General features: G+C 46.2%; 1 protein-coding gene across 5 annotated transcripts in view; it reads left to right on the top strand.

Moving 5' to 3' along the window:
* LOC146857102 (lethal(3)malignant brain tumor-like protein 4) overlaps positions 1-27,414 on the top strand; it is a 566,079-nt gene that overhangs the window by 330,802 nt on the left and 207,863 nt on the right. For all 5 annotated transcript variants that reach the window (XM_085647600.1, XM_085647602.1, XM_085647599.1 and 2 more), the window contains one exon: positions 18,707-18,783. In XM_085647600.1, coding sequence (XP_085503726.1) covers positions 18,707-18,783 — 77 coding nt within the window. The remainder of the gene's footprint in view (positions 1-18,706; positions 18,784-27,414) is intronic.

The following is a 27,414-nucleotide window of genomic DNA, read 5'->3' on the forward strand; positions in this document are numbered from 1 at the left end:
CCTCTTGTTTATTCACCCCCGCCCCCCACACGCTATCCCCCCCTGCACATTTGTAGCATACAATCAGTACATTCATGCAGCAGTTTCTGATGACACTGGTGCATTCCTGACAGCGCTTATTGCATATCTGAGGCTTCCTTCTCACAAACGGCCGTCGAGCACCTGGCAACGCGGGAAAGCGTAAAGTAGGGGGGTGGGGGGGTGCTGGCGCTGTGCGGTACTGCCGATTCTCACTGCCATCTCTTCAGGAATGGGCCGACTGTCGCACTATTCCACTGCCCTTGTGTGCTGCCGAATGCTGCACCCCTGCATTTGGGTGGTACATTCCAACGTGCAGCAACTTCTATCGACTGTAGGTACAAATTCACCGCAACAGCAGACTGCTACATTTGGCCACTTTGGGACACCCCAATGCCCCCTGTCCACCATAGTGCACAGCATGACGTAACTTGTTTAGGTCTTCGCCCCTCTCAGGGGCTTTGTCACTAGCACTGGCTGTGTTTGAACACTAACGTGACCATTGATTACTGTGAGTAAGGATTACAATGTAATACATACCACCGCTCCTGACACGACACAGTCCGTCCCGAAAATGGCGGCTGCTGCTACATGCGCGGGAAGAACTACTCCGAGTCTGCGCAGAGGGTCCTATCCACTCGTCACAGGGACAGGTGGTTCACTTCTCACCACGCCCTGTGACGAGTTGGGAGGGGGTGGGGGTGAATCTCACACTCTCCTGTCTCCTCCACTCTCTGATTGACGTGGAGATGTTAGCAATCCCGGGCTTGTGTAAAAAACGCCCGGGGCTAACTTAATCTCCACGCCATCAGGGGGTGGAGACTGGGCCTCCAGGCTATGTCTTTGCCTGCTGATGGCGTCACAGCCTTCAGGGCTGTGAGGTTCTCAGCCGGCAAAGACATAGCAGGTGGTGCAGCGCGGGGGTATTGACAGTGGGAGGCAGCAGACTGACGACAGTGCCCCATGTTAAAGTTTGCGGCGATGTGTTCTTTTTCTTTGCGTTTTTTTATTTTCTAATTCTTAATAAAAAAGAACCGTTCTAAGAAACGTACTGGTATTTATTTTTTTTTTAAATCCAAGGAAACTTGTTAAATTAATTAACTGGGAAATTACCTGGGGCGGAGCCCCGACGCCCACACAGAGAAACCGCCACTGTCCACAATGCAGGAAGAGAAGAGCTCCGTCAGGATAATGTGTGTAACTTGGGAACCGGTTGGGGAGAGGGGCACATTCCTGAATTCTTCTGATTCGGGAGCCTTTAATACTGGAATCTACGGCTGTGGCATTTTCTGCATAATCATGGATTTGCTGTACTCGCCACATAATACATCATCTTTTGAACAGTTTTCAAAGTTTAAAATTAAACAAATATTGTTTTAAGCTTATGCGGATAAAAGGATAATAAAACTCTGCCACGCATGTTGCTGCGCAGTGGTAGAGCTTTTGCTAAAGTTAACTGGGCGCCGTTCTGTTGCTCATTGCTGTATTTGGGTGTAAAACTGATACTAATGAGGCCAACGGATGAGTTCCACGTAGCGGCCACAGAACACCAAGATCACACAGTTCAGCACCGTAGGGGTTATTAGTATCCTTTATAATACACCATCACACCACCACCCTACCACCCACCTGTGCACAATATCGACACACTGCTTTAAAGATTTGCCCTTTGACTAAAAACGATGCCGTTTCAGGGCAATTAGTCCAAAACAAAGGAAATCTAAACGAGTTATGACTGTTTTCGCAGCAATTCTCATTCTGTCCGACCTGCTTTTTGCACACTTCTCTCTCTGATAAAACAGTTGTGACATCACAACTAAACTGTGATCTATCATTACAGAAAAGAGCTGTGTAATTTCATTGCTGTAGATGAACAGAGGTGTCACAATTACATTGTAATGGAAAAACTTGAAAAGCATGTATAAAGTCATTGCAGGTTTTCATGTATTATATGTGAGGTACATTATGAGAATGTTTCACATCACCAAGGTGTTCCGTAGCCGAAGAGAGGGACACATCTGTAAGCCAAGTGATTTTATAACGCCATGGAACTCGGAGGTGACTTGTAATATCCATAATACAACTTAGTGGAAGAGACCAGTGCGCCATTTTCTTATTACAAGCACGCTCTGACATTAGAACATCTCTCTAATACAACAAGCATTGGAATAGCCAATAGGTCTCACTTTTGGGACCTTATAAGTGTTTAGCCATGCAACAGTTGATGTTGTTGCACCAAGGATATTGTGCTGCATAACTAAATACTTATAAGGTCCCAAAAGCGAGACCTATTGGCTATGCCAATGCTTGTTTCATATGGTTCTAGGATTACCCTCAGTCAGTTGTGTATGGTTGTTTGGTTGTATTTTTTTAGTAGAGATTTGTCAAATTTCTACCCTATTAATGTGTCATATTGCTTTCATTCTTGTGCACGAGACGGAAGCATGCAGGTTTCTCTCGAGGACTCTGTATGCGACCTCCTCGTGTGCAAACTTGTTTGTATTCAACAATGTGCTGGTTTTTGTTACATAATGAGAAAGTTAAATTCATTTGTTTTGTCCAGTTAAAGATCTTGGTAGTGTTTTGTGTGTATGAATGTATTAATGTAACAATTGTCCCATGGAATTCAATCAAAATGATAATCTTTTATGTGTCTTAGAGGGATTCCAGAGTTACTCAGACTTATTAATCGGACCAAAATTAATTACACTTTGGTGCCGAACGGAGTAGCTCCACTTTGTTCTTGTTTGCAGAAAATGTTGAAATCAAAATGTGGGCACTTTTGGTACTGGTTTGATCTGTTTGGGTCTAGCTGCGCAGCCCTGAGTATGAAGAGGATTACTACTGATTCTTAAAGAATAGGCCACGGCACTGATGTATTTGACTGGGATAGGTTGAAGACCTGGTAGCTCTTCCTGTTACACAAGTGATCTCACTATTAGGTGGGCTGGTAGTCAGATGACTACGTCCTGAAGAGACTCTTAACAGTCACACAGGGTTGAAACATCAACAACCTTCCCTCTTGTTTGTTACATGTAATTTAGCTTCAAGGGATTCCATACTGACTATGCAAACCCTCTTTGAATTTTATAAATGAATGCATACAACCATTGCTAATTGTACAGTGTCTTTTATCTATATTCTTTGGTAATATAATCACTGTTGGAGCACTGCGTCGTCTAAACTATGATCACTTTGTTGATTGTTACACTTGATTGGAGTCAACATTTTACAAGATGCAACTATATCTGTCCTGTTTTTTGTCTTCCTTATAATTAATGTTGTTCCGATTAATACGTCTGTAAATGCTGTATGTTGGAAAGTGCTCTTATGTTGGGTTTGTGTAATTCATTCTGTCTGATGTACTAATTGGAACTTACATAGTGTATTTTGGGTTTGGATGATTTTTATTTCATAGCGGTTGGCAACTATTCCCCAATCCTGAGCTGCATTTTATAGCCAACATCAAGTAACAACTCTTGATAATTGGCTAGGAAGCAATCCAAATGCAACAGCGTGGAAAAGTAGAAGTATTACAAACATAAATGCAGCTCCTAATGTGGCAAAACAATCACGATAAAAGTTTTTACTAAAAATATTGTGCACTCGAGAGGGGGCATGTGATTTTATTATGAAGTAATATGGGGGCTAACTACTAGCAAAATTACACCCAGCAAACCTGACAATTCGGGAGGGGGTGCCAAATGGGCTTGTTCTCTGGTGAGGATGTGCTCTGTGTGTCTGGCTGCGGGTAATAATGGTCCACTATGAACCTTACGTCAGGCTGACTACTGGTGCTCCTTGTGAGATTCAGTAATAGTGAGTCCTGTAACTTCTAATGTCTGGTAAAGGTGCAGCCTTTGGGTCTGACTACTTGTAAGGATGCTTATGGAGGGACTGAACACCATGGAGAACGTGCCGTGCAACTCTGACCCTGGGAAAGGTACTCCTTTCAATTCTCACTACATCTTAAGGTGTACCATGACTGGGAGTTTTACTATTGGTAAGAGTTTACCATTTTTATACTGGTGATGGTGCACCATGCATGTGTGACCACATGTAAAGGGGTCATCCCGGGGGATGGCTCCCTGGCCCCCCTGGATAGGGCGGTCATCCTGTGCATCTTGCAACTGGTAAGGGTGAATCCTATGAGTTTCTCTACTGGTGAGGATGAATCCTGTGAGTTTTACTCCTGATGAGTATATGACCTGTGAGTATAACTGTTAAGAAATTACTGTGATCCAACTACTGGGAGGGGTGCGCTTGGGGTGTCCAATAACTGATAACGATGCATCTGTTTTCGTATAACTGTCCCTATCCCTAATGGTGTGCCCAGGCTGCATGTGTGTGCCGATCTAGGCCAATTACTGGTAAAAGTGCACCTTTCAGTTTTAATGTGTCTTTGCTAATGGGATCCGGCTACCAGCACCCAAGAGGCAACCACTGCATCTGCAGCACTTTGTTAAATGTTTCCTCATATGCTTTGAATTCCTCTGTTCGAGGCATATGAGCTGCAGATCACACACACAGCATAGATCGTCATCTGGTTTTGGGCCCGGATAGTTGCACTTGTTTTTGTCCTGGAAAGTCTTTGGAAGTCACGAGATAGGTGACTCCTCCTTTGGATCATAGTGCGCATGGGCATCGGCTCCATCCTCCGATTGTTTTTTTTCGCCATCGGGCTCGGATGTGTTTCTCGCGCTGCAGTTTGGAACCGTTACCGATTCCATTTCGACACAAAATCCTTAACCCTTTCTATCTCTCCAAGTCGAAGTCTTCGATTCCGGTCATCGACGAAGGTCTTCGGGCCTACCTGGGCCTTAGCATCTGGCTCATGAAAAGGACGCCATTCAAGAAGTGTCCTCATTGTGGGTCGAAGTTTCCCTACACCGATCTGCATGAGTTGTGTAACCTCTGCTTGTCACCGGAGCACGAGGCCAGGGACTGTCCAGCTTGTGCCTCTTTCCATTCCAAGAAGACCATTCGGGATCGGCGAGCTCGGAGGACCATGGCTCGCTCGTCAACCTCCATCCCCAACGACATCTTCCAAGAGGGCGTCGATGTACCGGAGCAGAAGAGGGTCGAAGAAAGCCTCGTCAGTACCTCCGAAGTCGATGACTCCGACGTCGAAGAAATCACTCCAGCGCAGAGGGTCGTAAGTAAAGACGTCGACCCCGACCCCCTCCATGCAAAAAAGGCTTCGGTCTCCCCTTCGGACCCAGGTGCACACCGACACACCGCTTCCCACGCCTCGCCCTCGGACCCGGCAAAGAAGCCTACCAAGCCTTCAGGCGACTCGGGCTCGAGTCAGCCTGCCACAGGTGACGAAACTCTAGCTTCGGCACCGAAAAAGATACCGCCCTCGTCATCCGTTTCGACTGCTGCTTCCACCTCAAAGCCCTCAACACTGAAAACAACGAGCACCAACTCGCCGGCACCGAAAAAACACTCGGAGTCGACCAAGAAGCCACTCCACAAGAGTTCGGACCACACTCTTCGGAGCCGAAAAAATCATCCGAACCAAAAAAACATACAGGGACTGCAAAACAACACGGGTCCAAACCCAAAGACACTCCGTAGCCGGTGCCGAAAAAGCCCTCGGAACCGAAACACTCGGTGCCGAAAAACCAACCTTCATCAGAAGAACTTTTTCGACCAGACCCTGCGCAAAAAACTCTGGTTAAAGACCCTAAAATATGACTTGCTACAGGAGGTTGTCAATGTTTGGACTGTGTCAATGCCTTGTTATTATTGTTTGTATTATTTGCACTGTTTTTAAAAAAAAATTCAAATAAACATATAAAAAAAAAGACCCTAAAACTGGTCAATTGACACTAAGTTCCAGGAAAATACCACTGGACAAGCCTACACCTTCTCCACTACCTAAGAAGAGGGACATTGCTACATCCCCTCTTAGAGTCCCTTCTCCACCTTCACCTCCACCACCTTCTCCCCCACCACCTCGTTCTTCTACACCATCTCCTACACCGGTAGACGATGAGGACACCTCTGATAACACAGGGGGGGTGCGGACGATCTGCCACTAGGGGACCCAATCCACCTGATTCCCCTGACCCCTGGGATGACTATAAATCACCTGATGTCCCTACTCTCCCACAAGATGACATCTACCCCTCTAGGCCTCCCCCACCAGAGGACACTATGGACTTTATTCAGCTCGTACACCGAGCTGCCCAGTATCACGGGGTCGACCTACACACAGACCCCGTGGAGGAGGATTTCTTGCTGGACACTTCCGAACAACACCCAAAGGTCCACATCTACTTTACCCATGCTCAAAGGAGTTATTAAGCATGCTCCAGATGTATTTAAAGATCCTGTTAGGGCTTCAGTCATCAACCCTCGCATAGAGCGAAAATACAAAGCTGCCCCTACAGACCCAGAATACATTAAGGGCCCTGTTCCATTAGACTCCATGGTGGTATCCAATGCCAGAAAGAGGGCTAACTCTCAAACATCAGGTGACGCAGCCCCACCCGACAAAGAGACAAACTCTTGGACGCCTCCGGCAAGAGAACAGCCCCACAAGCAGCTAACATATGGCGTATCGCCAACACTCAGGCCCTGCTAGCCAGATACGATAGGGCACACTATGATGAGTTAGAGTCCCTATTGCAACACCTCCCGGACAAATATAAAAACAAAGCCAACGACCTCATACAGGAGGGTAAACTAATTACCAATACGTCCATTCCTTGCGCTCTCGATGAGGCAGATACCTCCTCCAGAGCTGTAAATACAAGTGTCCTTTTGCGTAAGCACGCTTGGCTACGGATTTCAGGCTTTAAGCCTGAGGTACAAAGTTCAATCCTGAACCAACCATTCGACCAAGAGCACCTCTTTGGCCCTAATGTAGACTCCTCCCTGGAGAAAATGAGAAAGGACACGGACACAGCCAAGTCAATGGGAGCCTTGCAATCGCAAGCTCCCAGACGTTCTTTTTGTCGCTCCTCCTACAAAGGCAACTCAGACAACCCCTCCACCTCTTACAAGGCTCCCACCCAGTCCACCTTCACCAGAGGTTACCAGAGAGGAGGTTACAGAGGCAACAATAACAAGGGCAGAGGCAAGACTAACAACACCCGCTCTGCCTCCACCCCTACCCAATGACTTCCCTCCGCTTCCCCCGGACCATTCCACTCCTGCCGGGGGAAGACTATAACAGTTCCTTCCTGTCTGGACCAACATCACCACAGACAGGTGGGTGCGACAGATAGTTCAATCAGGTTATTGTCTTGAGCTTACCTCTACCCCCCCCAAATATACCACCAAAACAGCGTCCAATGACACAAGAACATCTATTACTGCTAAAGCAGGAGGTAATCTCCCTCCTACAAAAAAATGCAATAGAACTTGTTCCCCTGCGCCAACAAAACACAGGAGTTTACTCCCTGTATTTTTTTCATACCAAAGAAGGGCGGCTCTCTCAGACCTATTCTAGACCTCAGACACCTAAACCTATACGTACACTCAGACCATTTCCACATGGTCATACTTTAGAAGGTCCTTCCCCTTCTTTCACAAGGCGACTTCCTTGCTACCATAGATCTCAAGGACGCCTACTTCCATATTCCCATTCACACAGCTCACAGGAAGTATCTCAGGTTTGTAGTGAACGGGCAGCACTATCAATTCAAAGTACTCCCGTTCGGAGTCACACAGCACCAAGGGTATTCACCAAGTGCCTAGCGGTAGTAGCAGTCCACTTAAGAAGACAGCACATTCACGTCTTCCCATATCTCGACGACTGGCTCATAAAAGCCAGCTCATACAACTAGTGTGTACACCACACTCATGCGACTATCCAACTACTCCACGACCTGGGGTTCACAGTAAACCACACCAAGTCTCATCTACAACCGTCCCACACACAACAATACCTTGGTGCCACCATAGACACCTCAAGAGCGCTAGCCTATCCCACTCCAGCCAGGATAGCAAGCATGCATGCTCCCTCCCCAAATTGCAACCTCAACACTCCCTTCCAGCTCGAGTGTTCATGCAACTCATAGGGATGATGGCCTCTTGCATATTTATAGTGCCTCACGCAAGACTCCAGATGCGTCCGCTACAAGGGTGCATAGCACGCCAATGGAACCGGGCTCAAGGTCAGCTAACAGATCTGGTGTTGGTAGACGGTCGGACTCATCACTCTCTGCAGTGGTGGAACACCAAAACCCTTTCCAAAGGGCTACCGTTCCTAGAGCCAGTTCCGCAAATTGTCATGACAGCGGACGCATTGCTCTCCCGCTGGAAAGCTCACCTATTACATCACACCTTGCAGGGCAGATGGACACCTCAACAAAAGTTACTCCACATCAACCACCTGGAGTTATTAGCCATATTCTTAGCCTTCAAAGCATTCCAAAAGCAAATATCAGGCAAAGCTGTCTTAGTCCGCACTGACAACATGACAGCCATGTACTACATACAGAAACAAGATGGGACACACTCTCTGCAGCTCTCTCAGCTAGCACAGAGCATATGGAGATGGGCTATACCTCAGAATATATTTCTCCTAGCCCAACATGTCCCTGGAGTTCAAAACACCATAGCCGTCAAACACAACAGATCCACGAGTGGGAACTTCATCTGCAAGTTCTTCAGCCATTCTTTCAAGTGTGGGGGCAACCACAGATAGACCTCTTCGCCACCCACAAAAACGCCAAATGCCCAAGCTTCGCCGCCAGATATCCACACCCATTGTCCAAAGGCAATGCAATATGGATAAATTGGTCAGGCAGATTTGCGTATGCTTTTCCGCCTCTCCCACTCATTCCACTGGTGGTGCGCAAACTACAGCAACACTCGCTGACTCTCATTCTAGTTGCTCCACCTTGGGCCAGACAACCGTGGTACACCACATTACTGGAACTGTCCGTAACTCCACACCACAAATAACATCTCTCACCACGCCTCTTAACCCAGAACCGTGGAGAGATCAGACACCCGGACCCAGCTGAGCTCAACCTTGCGATATGGCTCCTGAGGTCTTAGAGTTTGGTTACCTTGATCTTCCCCCTGACTGTATAATCGTCATTAAAGAAGCTAGACGTCCCACCACTAGAGCCTGCTATGCAGCCAAGTGGAAGCTATTTGTGATATATTGACATAACAACACCATCAATCCCCTAGACGTGTCTATCCAACACATCATAGGGTACCTTCTACCCCTCCAAAGGTGCAACTTAGCCTATACGTCTATTAGACTGCACCTTGCTGCCATAGCAGCATACTTACAAAATAGACAACACTTATCACTTTTCAGGGTACCTGCCATCAAAGCCTTTATGGAAGGCCTTAAAAGGATAATTCCTCCCAGAGTTCCACCCTCACCTGTGTGGAATTTAAACATCCTTCTCACAAGACTAATGGGCCCTCCTTTTCAACCTCTACATAAATGTGAGCTACAATTCTTAACATGGAAAGTAGCTTTCCTAGTAGCCATTACTTCTCTTAGGAGAGTTAGTGAGCTACAAGCACTAACTATCCAGGAACCTTTCTTGCAAATCCATCATAATAAGGTTGTTCTATGAACTAATCCTAAATTCTTTTCAAAAGTCATTTCTCCCTTCCACCTCAATCAGTGTGTGGAGTTGCCTGTATTTTTCTCGCAACCACAGACATTCGCAGAAAGAGCTCTTCATACTTTGGATGTTAAAAGAGCATTGCTTTATTACATCGAGAGAACACAACCTTTTCGTAAGCCCAAACAACTTTTTGTGTCTTTCTCACCACCACACAAAAGCAACCCCATATCAAAGTCTGGGATAGCTAGATGGTTCGTTAAATGCATAGAAATTTGCTACCACAAAGTAAAACGTACTTTATCTGTTCCTCCGTAAGCCCACTCTACACGAAAGATAGGGGCTTCTATGGCATTTTTAGGGAACATTCGCTTAGATGACATCTGCAGGGCAGCTACATGGTCTACACCGCACACATTCACAAAACAATATTGGTTAGATGTGCAAACAAAACAACAAGCTAGTATGGGCCAGGCTGTTCTCAAAACACTATTTCAAACTACTGCAGCAGATACTGGTGGTTGCCGCTAAGGATGGGTACTGCTATACAATCTATGCTAAGTGTGTGATCTGCAGCTCATATGCCTCAAACGGCAAATGCTACTTACCAGTATGCATCTGTTCTTGGCATGTAGAGCTGCAGATCCACACACGCCCACCCGCCTCCGCGGCTACCTTTATCTGTTCCAGTACCATCGTATTTAGATACAGCATACATGGGCATCTTTCCTGTTTCTTACAAAGCTCCATCATTTCATTGCTGGCGAAAAACAATCTGAGGATGGAGCCGATGCCCATGCGCACTATGATCCAAAGGAGGACTTTCCAGGACAAAAACAAGTGCAAACATCCGGGCCCAACACCAGATGGCGATCTATGCTAAGTGTGTGGATCTGCAGCTCTACATGCCAAGAACAGATGCATACTGGTAAGTAGCATTTACCTTTCGAAACTGAGGGTTCTAGAATGTAAAGTTTTATTTTATTATATATCTTGCTTGGACCAGAACTTGGGCTCTCCTTTAAAGCTAAACTTTATAGAATGATGAAGGACGTCCAGCTATTTATTAAGTTATTTGCATAAGCCATAGCTTTGAAAACGTAAGAACAAAAAAAAGAAAAGGTAGATATTTGTTTTCATTAATTAAAAAGAGTTTAGAAACCACATCAAAACCACATCACAATGTTCCATTCTATCCACTAAACTAAATATTTAACACTATTTTGCAGACCCAAAGAACTTAAAGTCAAAGAGATTGGCGAATTTGATACCAAATACACATACTACAGGCTTCTCCTTTCATCCATTGCATCTTTCTTGACTAGGTTTTTTCTAATCATTTCAGTGGCCTTAGGGCGATATTCTTCTTGACTCCGAACAATAACAATGACGCACCCTTTAAATTTCTGTTATAAACCTTATTGTTATTTTTACACCATCAAAGTTCTGTGCAACAAGAGTAAAGGTTAGAATGTAGGATTTTGTGTGTGGTTAAATTCCACCAACAGTCTCAGCTCATAGTGAATTGCCTAGATCATTGTGGAATTGGGAACCCCAAAACACTCTTTTTTGCAACTGTCATTTTCACATTTTTCATATGCAAAGTACGCTTCTAATTTTTGCATCACGTTTGTTACATACATATTATACATTTCTATATCCGGTATTTACGTGTGCGGCAATTCGGTTAAGGCATCTTGTGCCTAAAGCAGGGATCGTGTCTGCATGGGCTACTGCTCATGTTGCAGTATGTTCTGTTGTGACTTGCGATGCGCACTCTTCCTGTATATTCCGGTCTGAGAACTACCGGTATGCTTTCATAACTGTTAACTTTAGGTCTAGCTTGGATTAACTGTAGGGGGTTATGGGTTATGTTCAGGCAGGAGTATTTGACTTGCATATTGTTATGATGTTAGCGATATATGTCTAGGTTTGTGGTTTATTTGTCGTGGGCTTCTGGGCTTTCCTGTATATTCAGTGTCTGTGTGGGTCGCAGTGCGGTGTACCTGATTTGGGGCTGACTGATCTCTCTGCGTGCTTCTTTGGATGAATTCTGGGTTGTTTGGGCTATCTGGGTCTGGGATGCCATGGGTGATTAGTCATGTGTTGTCTGTTGTTTGAATTAGTGTACGAATTGAGGCCATTCCATGGATATATGATGTTAACGTGTCCCTCTGACTTCTTCACTTCTAATCGCTTCCTCCTCTGCTGCGCCCAACCCCAAAACACTCTTAACATTTTTGTGTTCAATCTCATTAAAAGTCTTCTACCATCTAAACTGTGAGTTCACACACATAGAAACTGACAGGAATAATGATCACTTCTAATGCTTAAATATGGCAACAAAGGCAACAAATGACTTCCTTTCATTAATAAATCTAACTAAAGCAAAGACTAAATAAATTGCTTTCGATTCCATTTTTGTCAGGCGCTTATTCCATGATAAGCCTAAAGGCAGACCCAGATATTGATATTCCTTAACAATTTTCAACTTACCTCTAGCCAAACACCAAGTGAAGGGAAGAATTATCTTACCCAACACATAAGTTTTGTTTCTGATGGATATTTCTATCCTCAGATAACTCAACTTGTGAAAATTGCGCAGGTGTCAGACTGGATCCAGAAAACTCAAAAGAAATATTCCTGTGCGCCGATGGGTGGCGCCATGCAGCCCTGGAAGTAACAATTAGGAATGCATTTAAACGCCACCCAGGCATGCTGATGTTCATTTCTCTCTTTCCACATATTCAGGCGCAGATCTGGAGCTGTAGTAATCTCCTCCTTGAGTCTTTTATTCTTTCTTCACAAATTTCCCTTTTTTGCTAGTGTGAAAAAGACATGTCACCTCAGTTTAAACCTTGTAGGGGCTGTTGCAAATAAATACCTGTGATGGCCCCCACAAGGTATGCCTGTGGTGTGTGGGGTTGGAGCATCTTCACCCAGATTAATCAGACGGTCATAACAGGATTGCGAGGTGAAACTCTGCAGCACAAAACATTGGAAGTCTCTGCAGCGACTGTTCAAATTTGAAATGAAAGTCTCGTTCCCGCTCCCAAAGTCATTTCTGTGGCAGATTCTCTTCATGGTCAAAGTCTTCAGACAAGTTGAAGAAGCACAAAAGTCCAAGCAGGAATTGGCCTCTTCTGCTATTCTTTAACTCTGGAGAGTGTGCAGGGGTGTCAACATGCCACTCTGTCTTGCTCCCAGACTCTCGAAGAGCTGATTCAGGGTTTGGTCCCGATGCACCCCAAATTTCCTGATCCGGCAATTTCACAACAAATCGAGGCCTTTAGGGAGGCTATGATGCACATATTTGGCACGCTTCCGGCTCCTTGTGTACCAAGGATCATCGGAGGCCTTTCAAATGTGGTCCCTCCTGTGGGTTCAACCTCAATGCTGTCTATGCCTCTGCAACCCGCTTCCGGTTCCACACCTGCTTCTATGCCAACTTCAATTACGACACCACTCCCTATGTCGGTTCCCTTATCATCGATGTTGGAACGGGACCCACTTCTCCTATAGTGATTTTTGACCCTGAGCCAGCCTCGTCGCAACTTCCAATCCCACTAAAGTGCAGCTTATAGCCAACCCCTCTGACTTCAATACATTGCCTTTGCCACGCGGCAGACATCATACTTTACATAATCTCTTTGGCTCAGATTCTGACAATGACTATGATGAGGGGGATATATTCATCCCACAGTATTATGAGGACAGTTGATATGCAGAATTACGGGGTGCCAGTGGTCTAGACACCTCCCCAGACAGTGGAATTGTCTCTCCCCCTGGTCCTGCCACAGCGAAAGTACTTTTGCCATGGTTACGGAAAGGGCAGCAGAAGTTATTGACCTGTAGCTACCTAACATGGAAGTCAAAACTAATGTCCTGACTGAGGTTCTTCATCCTGGCGAGGCTCCTACTGAACCTCTCCTGCCATTCAAAGTAGCCCTTACAAATACTCTCTGGGGCACTTGGGAAAAGCCATGCTCTGGGCCTCCATTGAAGAGTCAGGTAGCTCTCTGCCTCAGACTTGCACATGGTGATCCTGACTCAACACCTGATGTTGCAGAGTCTGGTGGTTCAGGTATCTAACAGCAGAGCGAACCCTGCCGCATTTCCTACAACCCCTCCTGACCAAGAGTCCAAAAGCATGAAGAATTTTGTAAAGCATATGTTCTGTTCTACTAGTCCTGCTTTACACTCAATCGATAACAGTGTCCTACTGTGCTGCTACAGCCATGCATTATTGGATACTATTTTTCAAATCCTGCTGCAGTTCCGGAGCACCTAAAAGGCATCTTTAGCTTAAACCATACAGGACAGCCATGATGCAGCAAAATTTGTGTGGCCTGAATTGCTTGGGCCTTGAAATGACCACAAGTTGGGTGATTTGGTGCCATGCCTGGATTAGGTCTATGTGGTTCTCTGTGGATGAACAGGCATCATTAATGGACATGCCATTTGATGACTTTTGTCTGTTTGGTGAGAAAACTGACTCTGCCCTGGAATGCTCTAAGGAAAGTCGTGCCACAGCGCATTCCCTTTGTCTGTCCCTACTAGTCATTTTCCACAACAGTTTTCCCTGTCAGTGGTTATGCCAGGGCTTCAATATCATCAGCACCAGACTCTGCCTGCAGCACAACCACGTTCTCAGCCATTTCATGGTTGAGGCTGTGGCTTCCAGAGACCACGTCCAGGGTGTAAGGGACAATATGCAACTCAGTCCCCCTCCCCTCCGGCAATTGCAGCCGCAAAACGACTTTAGTGTGTCCTTTTCGAAACGCAGGCATTTCCATACATTTCCTCAAGTGTGCTGAGGCAATTTTGCACGCATGGGTCCTCCAGTTTGTCCAGCAGGGCTATGCTCTTCCATTACTTTCTACCCGTCTTGACCTTCAACCCCTATCAGCACAGCTGACAGAGGACAACATATTCATGTTCCGGCAGGAAGTGCAGGCCCTTTTGGCTAAAGAAGCCATATAGAGGATTCCGGCCTCGGAAGTAGGAACTTGGTATTACTCCCACTACTTCCTTGTTCTCCGAAGAATAATGGAGGTCGGCATCCTATTTTAGATCTTCGCCCCTTCTCAACACTGGTCTGCAAAAGGACAAATTCAAAATGGTCACACTAGCTTAGGGTCTGTCTGCTCTGGAAGCTGAACACTGGATGGTAGTGTTGGACCTTTAGGACAATGATTTTCATATCCCCGTCCTGCCGGCTATAGGAAAGTGCCCTTTTTGACATGGTCATCCCCACTTTTTGCCTGGTATTTGGTCTGATTTCGACTGAAAGTACACTGGGTGCCTGCTAACTAGGTCCCCATTGCCAGATGATCTATTTCCCAAAAACTGTTCAATTGTACCCCAATTGACAATGCCTTTAGCACTCCCTGTGAGTCCGTAGTTAGTGGTGCCCCTGGTACCTAGGGCAAGGAGGCTAAAGAGGGTCCTTAAGGACTGCAGCACGAATTGTGCCATCCTAAAGGACCCCTCACCAAACACATACAGACTGCCACTGCAGGCTGCGTGTCTCAGTGCAGACCAAAGTGAAAACACCCTGTGCCATGCCCACAGACACTGCATGCATTAGAGGTAAGTCACCCCTATGGCAAGCCTTACAACCCTCAGGCCAGGTGCACTATACTACATGTGAGGGCCTATCTGCACAAGCAGATATGCCCCTGTGCTGGTCAGCTCTATTGCTGCCAGTAGAAGTGAACAGAGAAGCCATTTTGAGTACATGTGCTGGACACTTATGAAAACAAGCTCCCCGGCTACATGATGGCTTCACTGAAAATAGGGATGTTTGGTATCCAACATCTCCAACCAATAAACCCCCACTGATGCCAGTGTTGGATTTATTGATGAATGCATAAATAGAGCAGCTTGCAGGTGGCCCCTGAAAATCTACCTGCTACTAGTGTGCCGACTGATAGGTATTCGCCAGCCTGCCACCATAGACAAGTTGCTGACCCCTAAGGGTTAGAGCCTTTGCTTTTAGGAGGCCAGAAATTAAGCCTCCTCTGGCAGAGGGTGCTACACCCCTGCCCACTGGACAGTGGCAGCTCCTCCGCAAAGGCGGAGGTGCGTCGTCCCACTGCTTCAAAGTAGTGAAAGAAAGAACAAATACAATGATAATAACTTAAGGTGTATTTGCTCCTGCTGCTCAGCTTTGTGGGGCGGGTGGGCTGCTCTGCTCTGAAAGCAGAGGAGGAGTGGTTTGCCCACTCCTAAGTGCACATGACTGTTTGGCCGGCCCTCTCTGGCCAGTCAAAGTCATGAGCACTTCGCATGGTCTCCATGCCGGGTTCATTACAACCTGCATGGAGAACATGCCCAGGCCTCCATTCCCTGACTGGGTGCCAAACCACGGTGCTCAAGAAACCAATCACAACGCTGCATTGCAACATTGTGATTGGCTTAGGGGAAGGAGCCTGGCTGCTTCCTATTCTGGCCCTGAGAGGAGAGATTGAGACGACTTGAGAGAGAGTGGGAGAGCGGCGAGGTGGTACATTTTTTCCTTTTTTTACAGCCTGGGCCCTCTCGCCACTCCCAATCTGTGCCGGCCGCTACTGTCACTGGTTGACCTGCAGATTAGCATCCCAAGGCAAGGGAGCTTCAAATAGCCCAGTGCCTTTGGTATGCAAATCCTGCTTCTCTCACAGGAGAGGAAGCCGACCCCCTTTGTCCAGAGCACTTTAGCACCTCGACAGGTGGGAAAATTAGCAAGCAAATCAGGTAGGTGTGTCCACCCTCAGACCAGTACCACCCCAGAACTGGTACCCACCTGAAGTGGAGGTGACTTTTCTGAGTTACCCATTTTGGTGTTGGAAACTTAGTAACTCTGAGACAGGGTTATGCCCACTCCCCACAGGAAGTGGTCATATATGGGGCATAGTGACCCCAGGGGTAGGTGACCCATTGACTAAAACCCTACACTCCCCTAACGCTCTTAAATTCAGTATTTAGGGAAAGTCCTGGCATGAGGAATTTAGATCCCGATGACCTATGAAGAAGAATGACACTGAAGAGCTGCGAAAGCAGAAGACTTAAGAAGAGCAAATGACTTGGCACCAGCCTTGCCAGGCTGTCTACTGTTCCCCGTTGAACCTACCCCAAAGAAGTCTCCTGTTGTGCCTTCAAAGCCTTCAGTAAAGACTCAAGAACTCCTGTGGAGCTGTAGAACTGCTCTTGCATCCTGCAGGCACCCCAAGCATAAGCGCAAGGACTCTGGAACCGTCAAAACCTGATGCTGCAAAGCACCATTGCACATGAGCCCCTCTGCCTGATTCGAAGTGGGACAATGGTGTCAGCGTGGTCCCCCAGCCCAGCCTTCAAGAGACCGGGTCCACCTTGGGTTACCCCCCCACCCCCACCCCCCCATGAACTCAACTGCGAGTGCTGCCAGAGGAAGAAACTCGTCACCTTAAAGGCCCTCTGCATCCGGCCACTCCGGACACAGGAAAAGAGGACCACTGGTATCCTCACGTCTCCTAGCATCGTAAGACTTGAACCCTATTGTTGGTTCAGGGCGACTGGCCTCCCAGTCAAAACTTGCAGCTTCTTTTCCCGTATACAGATCCACACTGAGTAACATTGGGCACCCAACGCTGTATTGCACCCCACCGCCTTAGTGTGTCTGGAGATTACCTTCTGGTGCTGTCTTGGACTTTGCCTGATACTCACCTTAAGTCCTGGGGATTTGTCTTGTATGTTGCTGTGCTGTACCTGAATGCCGTACTTGCTTATCTGCCCATATGATAACGTTGCAGCTTCTGGAAAAATGTTTTGACCTTTTAAAACGTAAAGTATTTCTCTTGCAAAACGTACTCACCTGATTGTATTGTTTCTGGTGCCTAAACATGTATAAAGATACTATTATTTTAAGAAATAGGTGTGAGTCTCCTTATTAAATCGTTTGCTTCATTTATTGACCATTGTGTGTATTTGCAGATGTCTAACACTCCTCCTGATAAGCCCTAGGCTGCTCGCCCACACTACTCTCTAGAGAGCACCTTGGGATTGCTAGAGCAAGCCCCTGTCCACTCATAAGGGAACCCCTGGAGTCTTTGCTTGATAAACTTAATTTTGGTATATCATATAAAGAGTCCTCTTCCTACATTGGTGGTGCAGCGGTGGAATACAAGACTTGACGTCTGCTGTACCACTTGGTTAATAAGTGATTCCACTAAGGAGCCAGTTTCATACACCGGCCCACTAGCGTTATCTACTGTTCACAGTGGGCCAGGGCCATTTTCAGTTTGTAGTGCTCTGATTTGGCCTTTATTAAGACGTATAAAAATAACACACTAATGACTTGATTGCGATCTTGGCGGACAGGGTTACTCCGTCACAAATTTGACGGATATCCCGTCCGCCATATTACAATTCCATAATATCCTATGGAACTTGCAATACGGCGGACGGTCTATCCTTCATGTTTGTGACGAAGATTCCCATCCACCAAGATCGTAATTGGACCCCAAGTTACCCACGATCCTTTACTTACCACATATTGCCTTGCTTCACCGCTGGGATGTTAACCTAACTAAACTAACCTAACCTAATTTTAAGCTTGAGGCAGAAGAACAGAGTCCAGACTTGAACGCATATTTTCACTGAAGCACACCAATTTGATAGCTTCAAGGAAGGCAACCAAAACCTCTGAATGCTGAGATGAGAAATGAAAGTACAAGCATCAGAATGCCTATGAATACCAGACATATCATAACAGGATCTCAGGTCGATAGTTTAGTATCGTCCTGCATTGGCAATCCTCTTTTCACCCCACATGCTCATACCTCAGTCCCATTCAAGAGAAGCTGTATCATTTTCATAAATGTAGATTTTTCTACTCGCTCAGTGGGGAAAACGTTGATCACAGTAGTTGATAAAAGGATTTAAGTGTCTTAAAAGAGCTGCTACTTTCTAAAAGACAGCAGATGTAAGCAGTTACTGTACTCGGGCTCACTGACCTCTAAAGCAAGCCAGACCAGAACGAACGAGGCTAAGTGCATCAATCAAAGCACCTTGTGCTTTTATCTGTGGCTGCCTCTCCCTAGTCCTCAGGCCTGCCACCACCTTAAAGGAATCGCTCATCCATGATCTTGTCACTGACTTCTTTCTTTTTTTTAATGCAGGTGCGACTCCAGCAGCCCCTATATCCGTCCCATTGGCTACTGTCAGGAGACAGGAACCACGCTGACCGTACCACCAGGTAGGTGCACTCTGCAGCCTGTCCTAGAAAACATGCCTTTGTACAGGCTTTACCTTTTTGAGTGTCTGTTGCTAAACTGGGGCAAAAGTCTTAAAAAATGACTGACATTCATTGTTGATGAATATTATATCAGTTCACAGTGAGCAGCAAGTGTATATTTTTTTTGTTTCTTTAATAGTGTGTTGTATTTTTAGTCTTCATTAATAGCGTTTGGGCTTTGCCAAACCATCCAAAACTATTAATGAACTGTTGGCACCCTCTCTTTAACACAAATACTGCAGCTGAGAGGGTAGACTTTTTTTTAAAATTATCTATCTGGCTTTTCTGCCTCTCCATATTTCTGTCTGTTTAGCTAGCTGTATCCCTTTCTAACTATCTGTCTGTAAATAAACAAACACACAGACGCGGAACAAGCCAGAGTAATATTTTATGGACGTGCTCTATTGGGGCTATTTACAACAATGCCTGTTTAGGGGAGGGTATTTCTTACTGGTCTGCTATTTCGCAAATCAGTTTGTACATTCTCTTACAGCAGATGGGTGCCTGTCCCACACATGTGTCCCCTACTATAGAATTATCAAGGCAACTTTGCAGATATATACTGACATTTCTTAACTAATGATTTATATAGAACACCTTACTATAGTTTCTTGACAATAGGTCTGTGCTCTAAACTGATCAGAAAAATAGTAATTAACAAATTGTTTTAATGTCTTGAACCAGTATTCTTATAAACCATCCCTCCTCTGAGGCCGAGTGCCCAGTTATGCAAGACATGAGGTGAACATGCCCTTTTCATCATCTTCTTTCCCACATTAGCTACACTTCTATTCACCAGTCATTGTAGATGAAATTTAGGAGTCAAAGTAAGGAATTTTAGCCATGTGTTTCTGAAATATGCTTCTGGAAGCCGTGCCTTCATATACTTGGAGCATCTTGCTTCTTTACCGGTTCTTCCACTATACAGTGCCATATTGCTATGTCTTTTTCCATACTGGAGACTGTTATTTTCTGAACAGATTGCATCTGTAACCAAGATCTGAAAAAGCTCTTTATTTAGAGATTTTGTAATATACTTGGTTGTTCCTTTGTTGGAATAATACTTCATGTTCCAAAAGTGCAAATGTCCATGCCATCTTTCAATAACAAAAGCCATTACCCTGTAACTGAACAGAAAGAGATGTTTTATCTAGGTCAGAAAGGTGGATTACAGGGAATTGGTTGGTGTTCAGAGTAGTATTGGATTAATAAAGCACGCTCAATCCGTTGACACAGTAGAATAGTACATTGTGCACAGTTTAGTTCTCTAACACTTGATTTTGGACTTCTATAAATTTCAAACTTTCGAAGTTGGGGAAAAAAGTTAACCAGTTATAAATTGTATATTGAGGCAAATTAGTGTAAAAAGCTGTGCAAGGATGTTAGTTTACACGTTTTATCCACACTTCCTGGTATAAGATGATTCTTTTCTTTCACCAGGAAGGGACATAGAATGCCCACTTCAAAATATGCATTAACTATACCAACTTCTCTAAACCCCTTAACTGCTGGGCCTTTTATCCCCCCCATTAGTGTTGACCCCTTTTTTGACTATTTGGGGTAGCTCATGCTTAAGGCTCCATAACTTTTTTGCACATAAGGTGTCCACGCCAAAATTGCGTCCTTTTTTGCCAACATCCTGGGAATTCTAAAGGTACCCATGGTTTGTGGATTCCCCTGGAGGGAACCAAGAAAATGGGCAAAATATAGCTACATTTTGAGTTTTTTAGGGGAAAAACGAGGAAAAAAGTGTTCTAGATAAAAGTATCTTTGATTTTTTTCTTCTAAAAATGGCATCAACAAACAGTTTCCTGTGATAAAGTTACTATCTTCACAACGTTCAGGAACATGTAGAACTGAATCCCCCCAAAAATCTTTTTCCACTATTTCGTCATTTTTCAAAGCGGTGGCTCTTTTTTCCTATTTTTTTATGCTTTTAACCTATTTCCAGTTTGTGGTGAAAACCAGTATGAAGCCCTTGGGTGATCCAGGCAAGCTATATATTTCTGAAAAGTAGACAAAATTCCGAATTCAGCAAGGGATCATATGTGTTGATCCCTCGAGGTTTTCCGATATAAACTAACAGTTGAAATAAAGAAATATTAAAAATGAGTAGGAATAAACAGCCATTTGTGACTGTTTTCATCTGTTGTTTTTTGTCACAATGGATGATTTACAAAAGCAATTGGCTGTTACATTTGCTAACCTTTGTTGTTGGGATATATAGGGTTTGTAGGTTCTCCAAGAACCTGAGGTGCCCAGAGCCAACAACTGAGCTGCATGGTTTAATGATTTTTCATTGTGTACGGAGTATAGACCAATTCATATTTTACGGATCAACCAAAGTTCAATGGAAGCCATTGTGTGGGGATTCCTATTGACCTCGGTTTTATCAGTTCCTGTCGCGGACACTAGGCCAAAAAACACAAGTGGCACAGTGTTTTTATCGACACAAGTGGGGCAAGGCTCTGTGGTTGGAATTTTGTGGATTCCTGCGAATTCCAAAAGTTTCCATCGTAGAAATGTAAGGGAATGTGTGATTTCATGCAGAGTTTGAGGTTTGCAGGGCATTGTGGGTAAGAAAATATTGTTGGATTCATGCAAGGCACACCAACCTGGAATTACCTGGTTGTCTACTTTTTAAAAATTTCTGTGGTTGGTGGGTTTCCATGGGTGGTGGCTGAGCACGGTTCGAAATTCCTCAGCTACCACTGTTGCTGATCTCTGCACGTAGCACTTTAGGGTCTTTTGTGTCAAGGTCTCTCGGCCCACCCACACAATTAAGGTAACCATTTTAATCAGGAGACTTGGGGGAATGCTGTCTGGCAGGACATTTGTGGCTCCCTACAAATTCCAGAAGTTTTCCTCTCAGAAATGTGAGGAAAGTGTGTTTTTTTAGTAAGTGTTTGAGGTTTGCAGGGCATTGTGGCTAAGAAAATGGTGTGGGATGCACATTAAGCACACCACCCTGGGCTCCCTTGGATGTCTAGTTTGCAGAACTGTCTGGGTCTGATAATCCCATGGCGTCTCGTCTGCTATCTGCCCTTCCTGGGTGGGGGTGGGGGGGGGGGCATATCCAGGGTAATTGCCCCCATCTGCACCCCCCTAAAATACACAAATTGCCAAATATTGGGTTTAATTACCTCCTAGCAATGCCCACGGTGGGCAGCCCCCACTCCTATATTTGAAAAAAAACTTTCCCCAGTGTCTAATGGGCTTTCTGCCCTCCCTGGGAAGGCAGATTGGGGTTAATTACCTCCATCTGCACCCCGGGGGGAGGAGGGGACTGGGGTACTTTTTCCACATTTACTTGGGGTGGGGTCATGGCCATGCTGTTTAGCCCCCACCCCTATATTTTTATGCAACTAAAAGATCCCTACTGTCTAGTGGACTTTATGCCCCCACCCTCCCATGGTGGGGCTTATCAAGGGTAATTGCCCCCCTAGTCCTCCCCAGAGGGAGGGCTAAATGAATAAAATATACAAATTGCCAAAGGGGAGCACAAGCCCTTGCCCAAGGGGCTGCTCCCCTAACCCTGGTGTCTAGTGGGTGGATCCCTGCTTGGGGATCCTCTGCGCAGAGGTACCATTGGAAAGGGGTCCTTCTCCCCTTTCCAGCGATGCCTCTCCCATGAGAATCAGTGCTCAGGGCGGAGATATGACCCCAAGCACTAATTCATTGAAAGTTTTACATTCACTTTTACTGCAATGATGTCAGCGCGCCCTGCTCGTCAATCATCATTTCATTGAAAACGTCATTGCAGTAAAACAAAACCCCAAAAAAATCAGACTGCTTGGGAAGCTCTTCTGAGCAGCCTGATATAAAATAATAATAATAAAGGACTCCCTATGTTTCAAAGCAGCAGAGGGTCCTTTAAGTACCTCCCCAGTGGCTGACACCCTCACTGGGGACGTAGTGCAGCCATCAGCCATTGACCGACGGCCATACTTGAAAAGGTTAAACTCAGAATTACTCTTTGAAATGACTTTGTACTTACACATTCTTACCTCATTCTAACTATAATACTATCAAGTTAAAAAGTATTCCCTTTCTCTGAGCTTTTATTTTGATGTTTGAGCCACTTTGCGCTTTAGCCTTCATACTTTTTTCTCTCAAAAGCTACCCAGGTCTAATTTGCATCCTTTTCCCCACCTAACTTTTTTTACATGGAAAAAAGTGCTGTGAAAAAAGCCTATATTTTTAAACTCATAGTGACGTCAGTAAAAGGTTTACTGTGCTAAAATCACCATCTTCCCAGCTTTGAGGTACAAGCAGTTTTGTTAAAAAAAAAATGAGTTTTAAAAAAAAAAAATGTTTTTTTTTATATAACGTTTTATTAAACAGACATCGACATATCGACATTAAAATACATGCATGACAGTTCGAGGCGGTATTACAACAGTTTACATGCAGTGAAGACATCAAGGAGGAAGCAAATCATCATGTTCAATGTTCTGTGGGGGAACGCAAATATCTCCACGATAGGAGATCCACTGTGACCAGACACAGGTCCAGTTTTTGGGATAGCCTCGGGCCGTATACACCATCTTTTCTCTGAACATACACCAGTCCATATTGTTCTTCCAGGTTTCCAAAGTAGATGGGGCTTCCGCCCCCCAGGCCAGAGCAATGTTTTGTTTTGCCAGCATGAAACCCAAAGTGGCCCATTGCGTTTGGTCGATGTTAAGGTCCGTCGGCTCCCATATGTTTAGTAAGCATCTACGTGCCTCAGGGTAGAAAGTAACAGGGAGATTTTTTCTATTTTTGTGGTATCAACTCATGGGTAACTCTAGAAACTTATACATTTCTGAAAAATAGACAAAATTCTGAATTCAGCAAGGGGTAATTTTTTATACCCATCTCATAGTTTTCCCCCAAAAAAACAAACCTATTTGTAGAATTAAATAAATAATGAAAATAAATTGGAAAATAAATTAAAATAGGCGACAATGTTTTTATCTGTAATTTTTTGCCTCCATCGCTGATTTACAAAAGTAATATACCTTTACATATGTCAGACCCTTCCTGTCACTGGGCTATTTAGTGTTTGTGGTTTGTCCAGAAACAAGTGATACCTAGAGTTACAACTGAGCTGCAGCTTTTGATAATTTTTTTATTGTGTACCAACCTTGCAGCAATTCATAAGTAAAATCTAATGAATGAAATATGGGTCAGAAGGAAACCTATGTAGTTTTCAAAAGGGCCCAAGATAATCAATCAATCATTTGTAAAGCGCGCTACTCACCCGTGAGGGTCTCAAGGCGCTAAGGGGGTGGAGGAGGCAGCTACTGGTCGATCTGCCGCTGGTGGTCGTTCGGCGGATGCGTGGGACGGTGGCGAGGGGGAGTTCGGCGGAGCGAAGCTGGCGGTTCGGAGTGTAGAAGGACAGTTGTTCGTTGAGGTATGCTGATCCGGCGTTGTGGAGTGCTTTGTGAGCGTGGGTGAGGAGCTTGAAGGTGATCCTCTTGTTGACCGCGAGCCAGTACAGGTCTCTCAGGTGGGTGGTGATGAGGCTGTGGCGAGGGAGTCCGAGGACGAGGCGTGCAGAGGCATTTTGTATGCGTTGGAGTCTCTTCTGGAGTGTAGCCGTGGTTCCTGCGTAGAGGGCGTTGCCGTAGTCCAGCCTGCTGCTGACGAGTGCTTGGGTAACCGTCCTTCTGGTTTCGGTGGGGATCCATCTGTAGATCTTGCGGAGCATGCGGAGAGTGTTGAAGCAGGAGGAGGAACCAGCGCTAACTTGCTGGGTCATAGAGAGTGTTGAGTCCAGAATGAACCCTAGGTTGCGTGCGTGCGTGGTTGGTGGGTGTCGGGGCAGCTCCTAGCGCGGCCGGCCACCAGGAGTCGTCCCATGCGGTGGCGGGAGCAGACGTAGGGGGCGGGAGCGGGCAGGATCGGGGGGCGGGCCGTTGGGGCAGCAGCGGCGGGAAACACAAGGCACAATAACAGTGAAATGCACAGTAGAATACAAACAGTGAAAATTAATAAGTAATGAGAAAGAAAAGAAACAGGAGCACAATCGGGGCACACAAGGCAACAGGAGGGACAAGGGAGAGCACCTACGATGGACGAATGCAGGGGTTTGAGCAGCGGCGCCGGAACGGGCTGCTGGCTCGAACCCTGGTACGGAGCTGGAGGTCCGGCTGAACGGCGAGGCTGAGTTTAGGAATAGAGATATTTATCTGTAGGAGGCCGAGTTTCTGTTGCAGTAAACCCCTGCAACCTCCCCCCCCCACTTTTTGCCAGATTACTGATGCACTTTGACTTGATGTGCCCTGGGTCCCAGCCAATCAGGTTCCCAGGGCCTGTGTTCTTTCCCACAACCGTACCTTGTACCCCAATTGGCACCTCTCTGGCCACATGTCAGTCCCTTGTAAAAGGTACCATGGGGACCCAGGGCACTGTGGCCAGGGAAAGTCTCTAAGGGCTGCAGCACTTATTGTGCCACCCTAAGAGGCCCTGTACCTTTGCACACACACACACTGCCATTACAGGCTGCGTGTGTTGGTGCAGAACAAAGTGAAGAGTCGACATGGGGCACATCCCTGTGTGCCATGCCTACAACCCACTGCCCTAGCATAGGTCAGCCAACCCTCTGGCTGGGTGCATTATAACAGTGGTGAGGGTATAGGTGCATGAGCCCTGTACCCCTACAGTGTATAGACCAATTCTTAGACATTGTAAGTGCAATAATGCTATTAAGAGTATATGGTTCTGGGAGTTTGTCATTACGAACTCCACAGCACCATAATGGCTTTACTAAAAACTGGGAAGTTTGGTATCAAACTTCTCAGCACATTAATCTCACACTGATGCCAGTGTGGGATTTAATAAAAAATGCACACAGAGGGCATCTTAGAGATGCCCCCTGAAAAACGACCAGGTACTGGTGGGTTCCCTGACTGGTACACACGAGCCTGCCACACAAGACCTGTTTCTGGACCCCTGGGGTGGGAGCCTTCGCTCCCTGAGCCCAGAAACAAAGCCTTTCCCAGGCCAGGGAGAACTATCTCTGGTAGGGGAGCTTCAAAGGCCTTGCCACATTTGTAATTCTAGCAACAGCCTCTCCTGCTATCAGGAGCAGGCTCCCTTCATGTCTCCCCCCCCCCCCCCCCCCACCCCCTTTTTGGCAGGAAGACAGGCGGGAAAAATTAGCCAGCCCAGAAGGTATGACCACCTCTGCCAACTCCACCCCTCAGGTGGGGGAGGCGAGGTGAAGCCGACTCTTCAGTGCCCGCCATCGTGCAGATGGCAGGCACTCCCCAATCAGGATTAGGGATTGTGCCCTCTCCCCCACGTGAAGTGAGCACACCAAGCATGTAGTCACCCTAAGGTCAGTAGCTCATTGACTACTGACCTTGAGACCCCTAAAACGTCCACTAAATACAGTATTTAGGGGGCAGCCCTGAACCAAGAAGAGAGATTCCCTCAACCTAAGAAGAAGAAGGATGAAAGAAGACGCCCAGCAGAGGAGACTGCAGAGAACAATTTACTTGGCCCCAGCTCTACCGGCCCTTCTGCAGTTTCCAGAGATCCTACGCTAAAAGTCGCCTTGTCCTGCAGCCAGCGACCTCCAGAACCCTGGGAGGACTGACTACCTTCAAGAAAGACCGGATCTCCTGTGAACAGCAGCTCTGTTCAAAAGAAACTCCCAAGACAGACTGTGAGCCTGCTGCGGACCAAGAAATCCCATGCCTAATACCACCACTGCACCCGTCGCCTGCGGCCTGGGTTCGAGTGGTCCACCGGTCCCAGCAAGGTCGCCGAACGCTCCAGAGTCTGAGTCCACCGTGGGTTGACCCATCCAGCATTCCCCGATATCGCCTGCTGCCTCTGTACAGAGACCCTCCTGCCCAACGGTGATTGGGCCGGTAAGGTGAAATCCAACCTCAAAAGATACCCCTGCATCCATCCGCTCTGCGCCCTGGAGAAGAGAAACCGAGGTGCATCTACGTCCGAGCCCTCCAACTTACCTGCCCAGCTGTTGATTCCTCTCGGAAGTCCTCCTGGACAGATCCTGCAGCTAAAAACCAAAACCGGTAATCCCCATTGAAAACAACAGGGCATCCCGACGCCAGAACAGCACCCTGCACCAAGCCGCCCCTTCACCGCTGTGGGTGCACCTTGTCTGCTAACTCGGATCCCTCTTTGCCCTGAGCCTAACACCAGGAGCTTTGCTCCCACAACCCTGCTCGAGAGCAGCCACCAACCAGAAGTCCCCATCCCCCATTGGATAACATTGGGTCTCAGCACTCTTCACGCGGCCGGTCTAGTGCCGCTGAGGGTGTTTCAAGGGTGCATCCTTGACCCTGGGGGAGCCCTCATTACAACCCAGAATACCAACTCCCACAACGAAGTACTTACCTGTTAACCGATAACTTCATTTCTCTCCATAGGAATATATTGACTGTTTTCCTTGAAAAATGTTCTGTGTGGAGTTGATTTGCATGAAAACCTGAAAAACTGGAACTGTACAAAAACTGATTTACTTACCTTTTCTCTAGGAAATGTCCCAGTGTGATATCTAGGCAAATCACACTGAGTAGAAAAAGTAACTTATAAAGTAATCTGAAAAGTAACGTTCCAAGTAATCTG

Source organism: Triturus cristatus, chromosome 3_2, assembly GCF_964204655.1.
Source record: "Triturus cristatus chromosome 3_2, aTriCri1.1, whole genome shotgun sequence".
Taxonomy (NCBI): domain Eukaryota; kingdom Metazoa; phylum Chordata; class Amphibia; order Caudata; family Salamandridae; genus Triturus; species Triturus cristatus.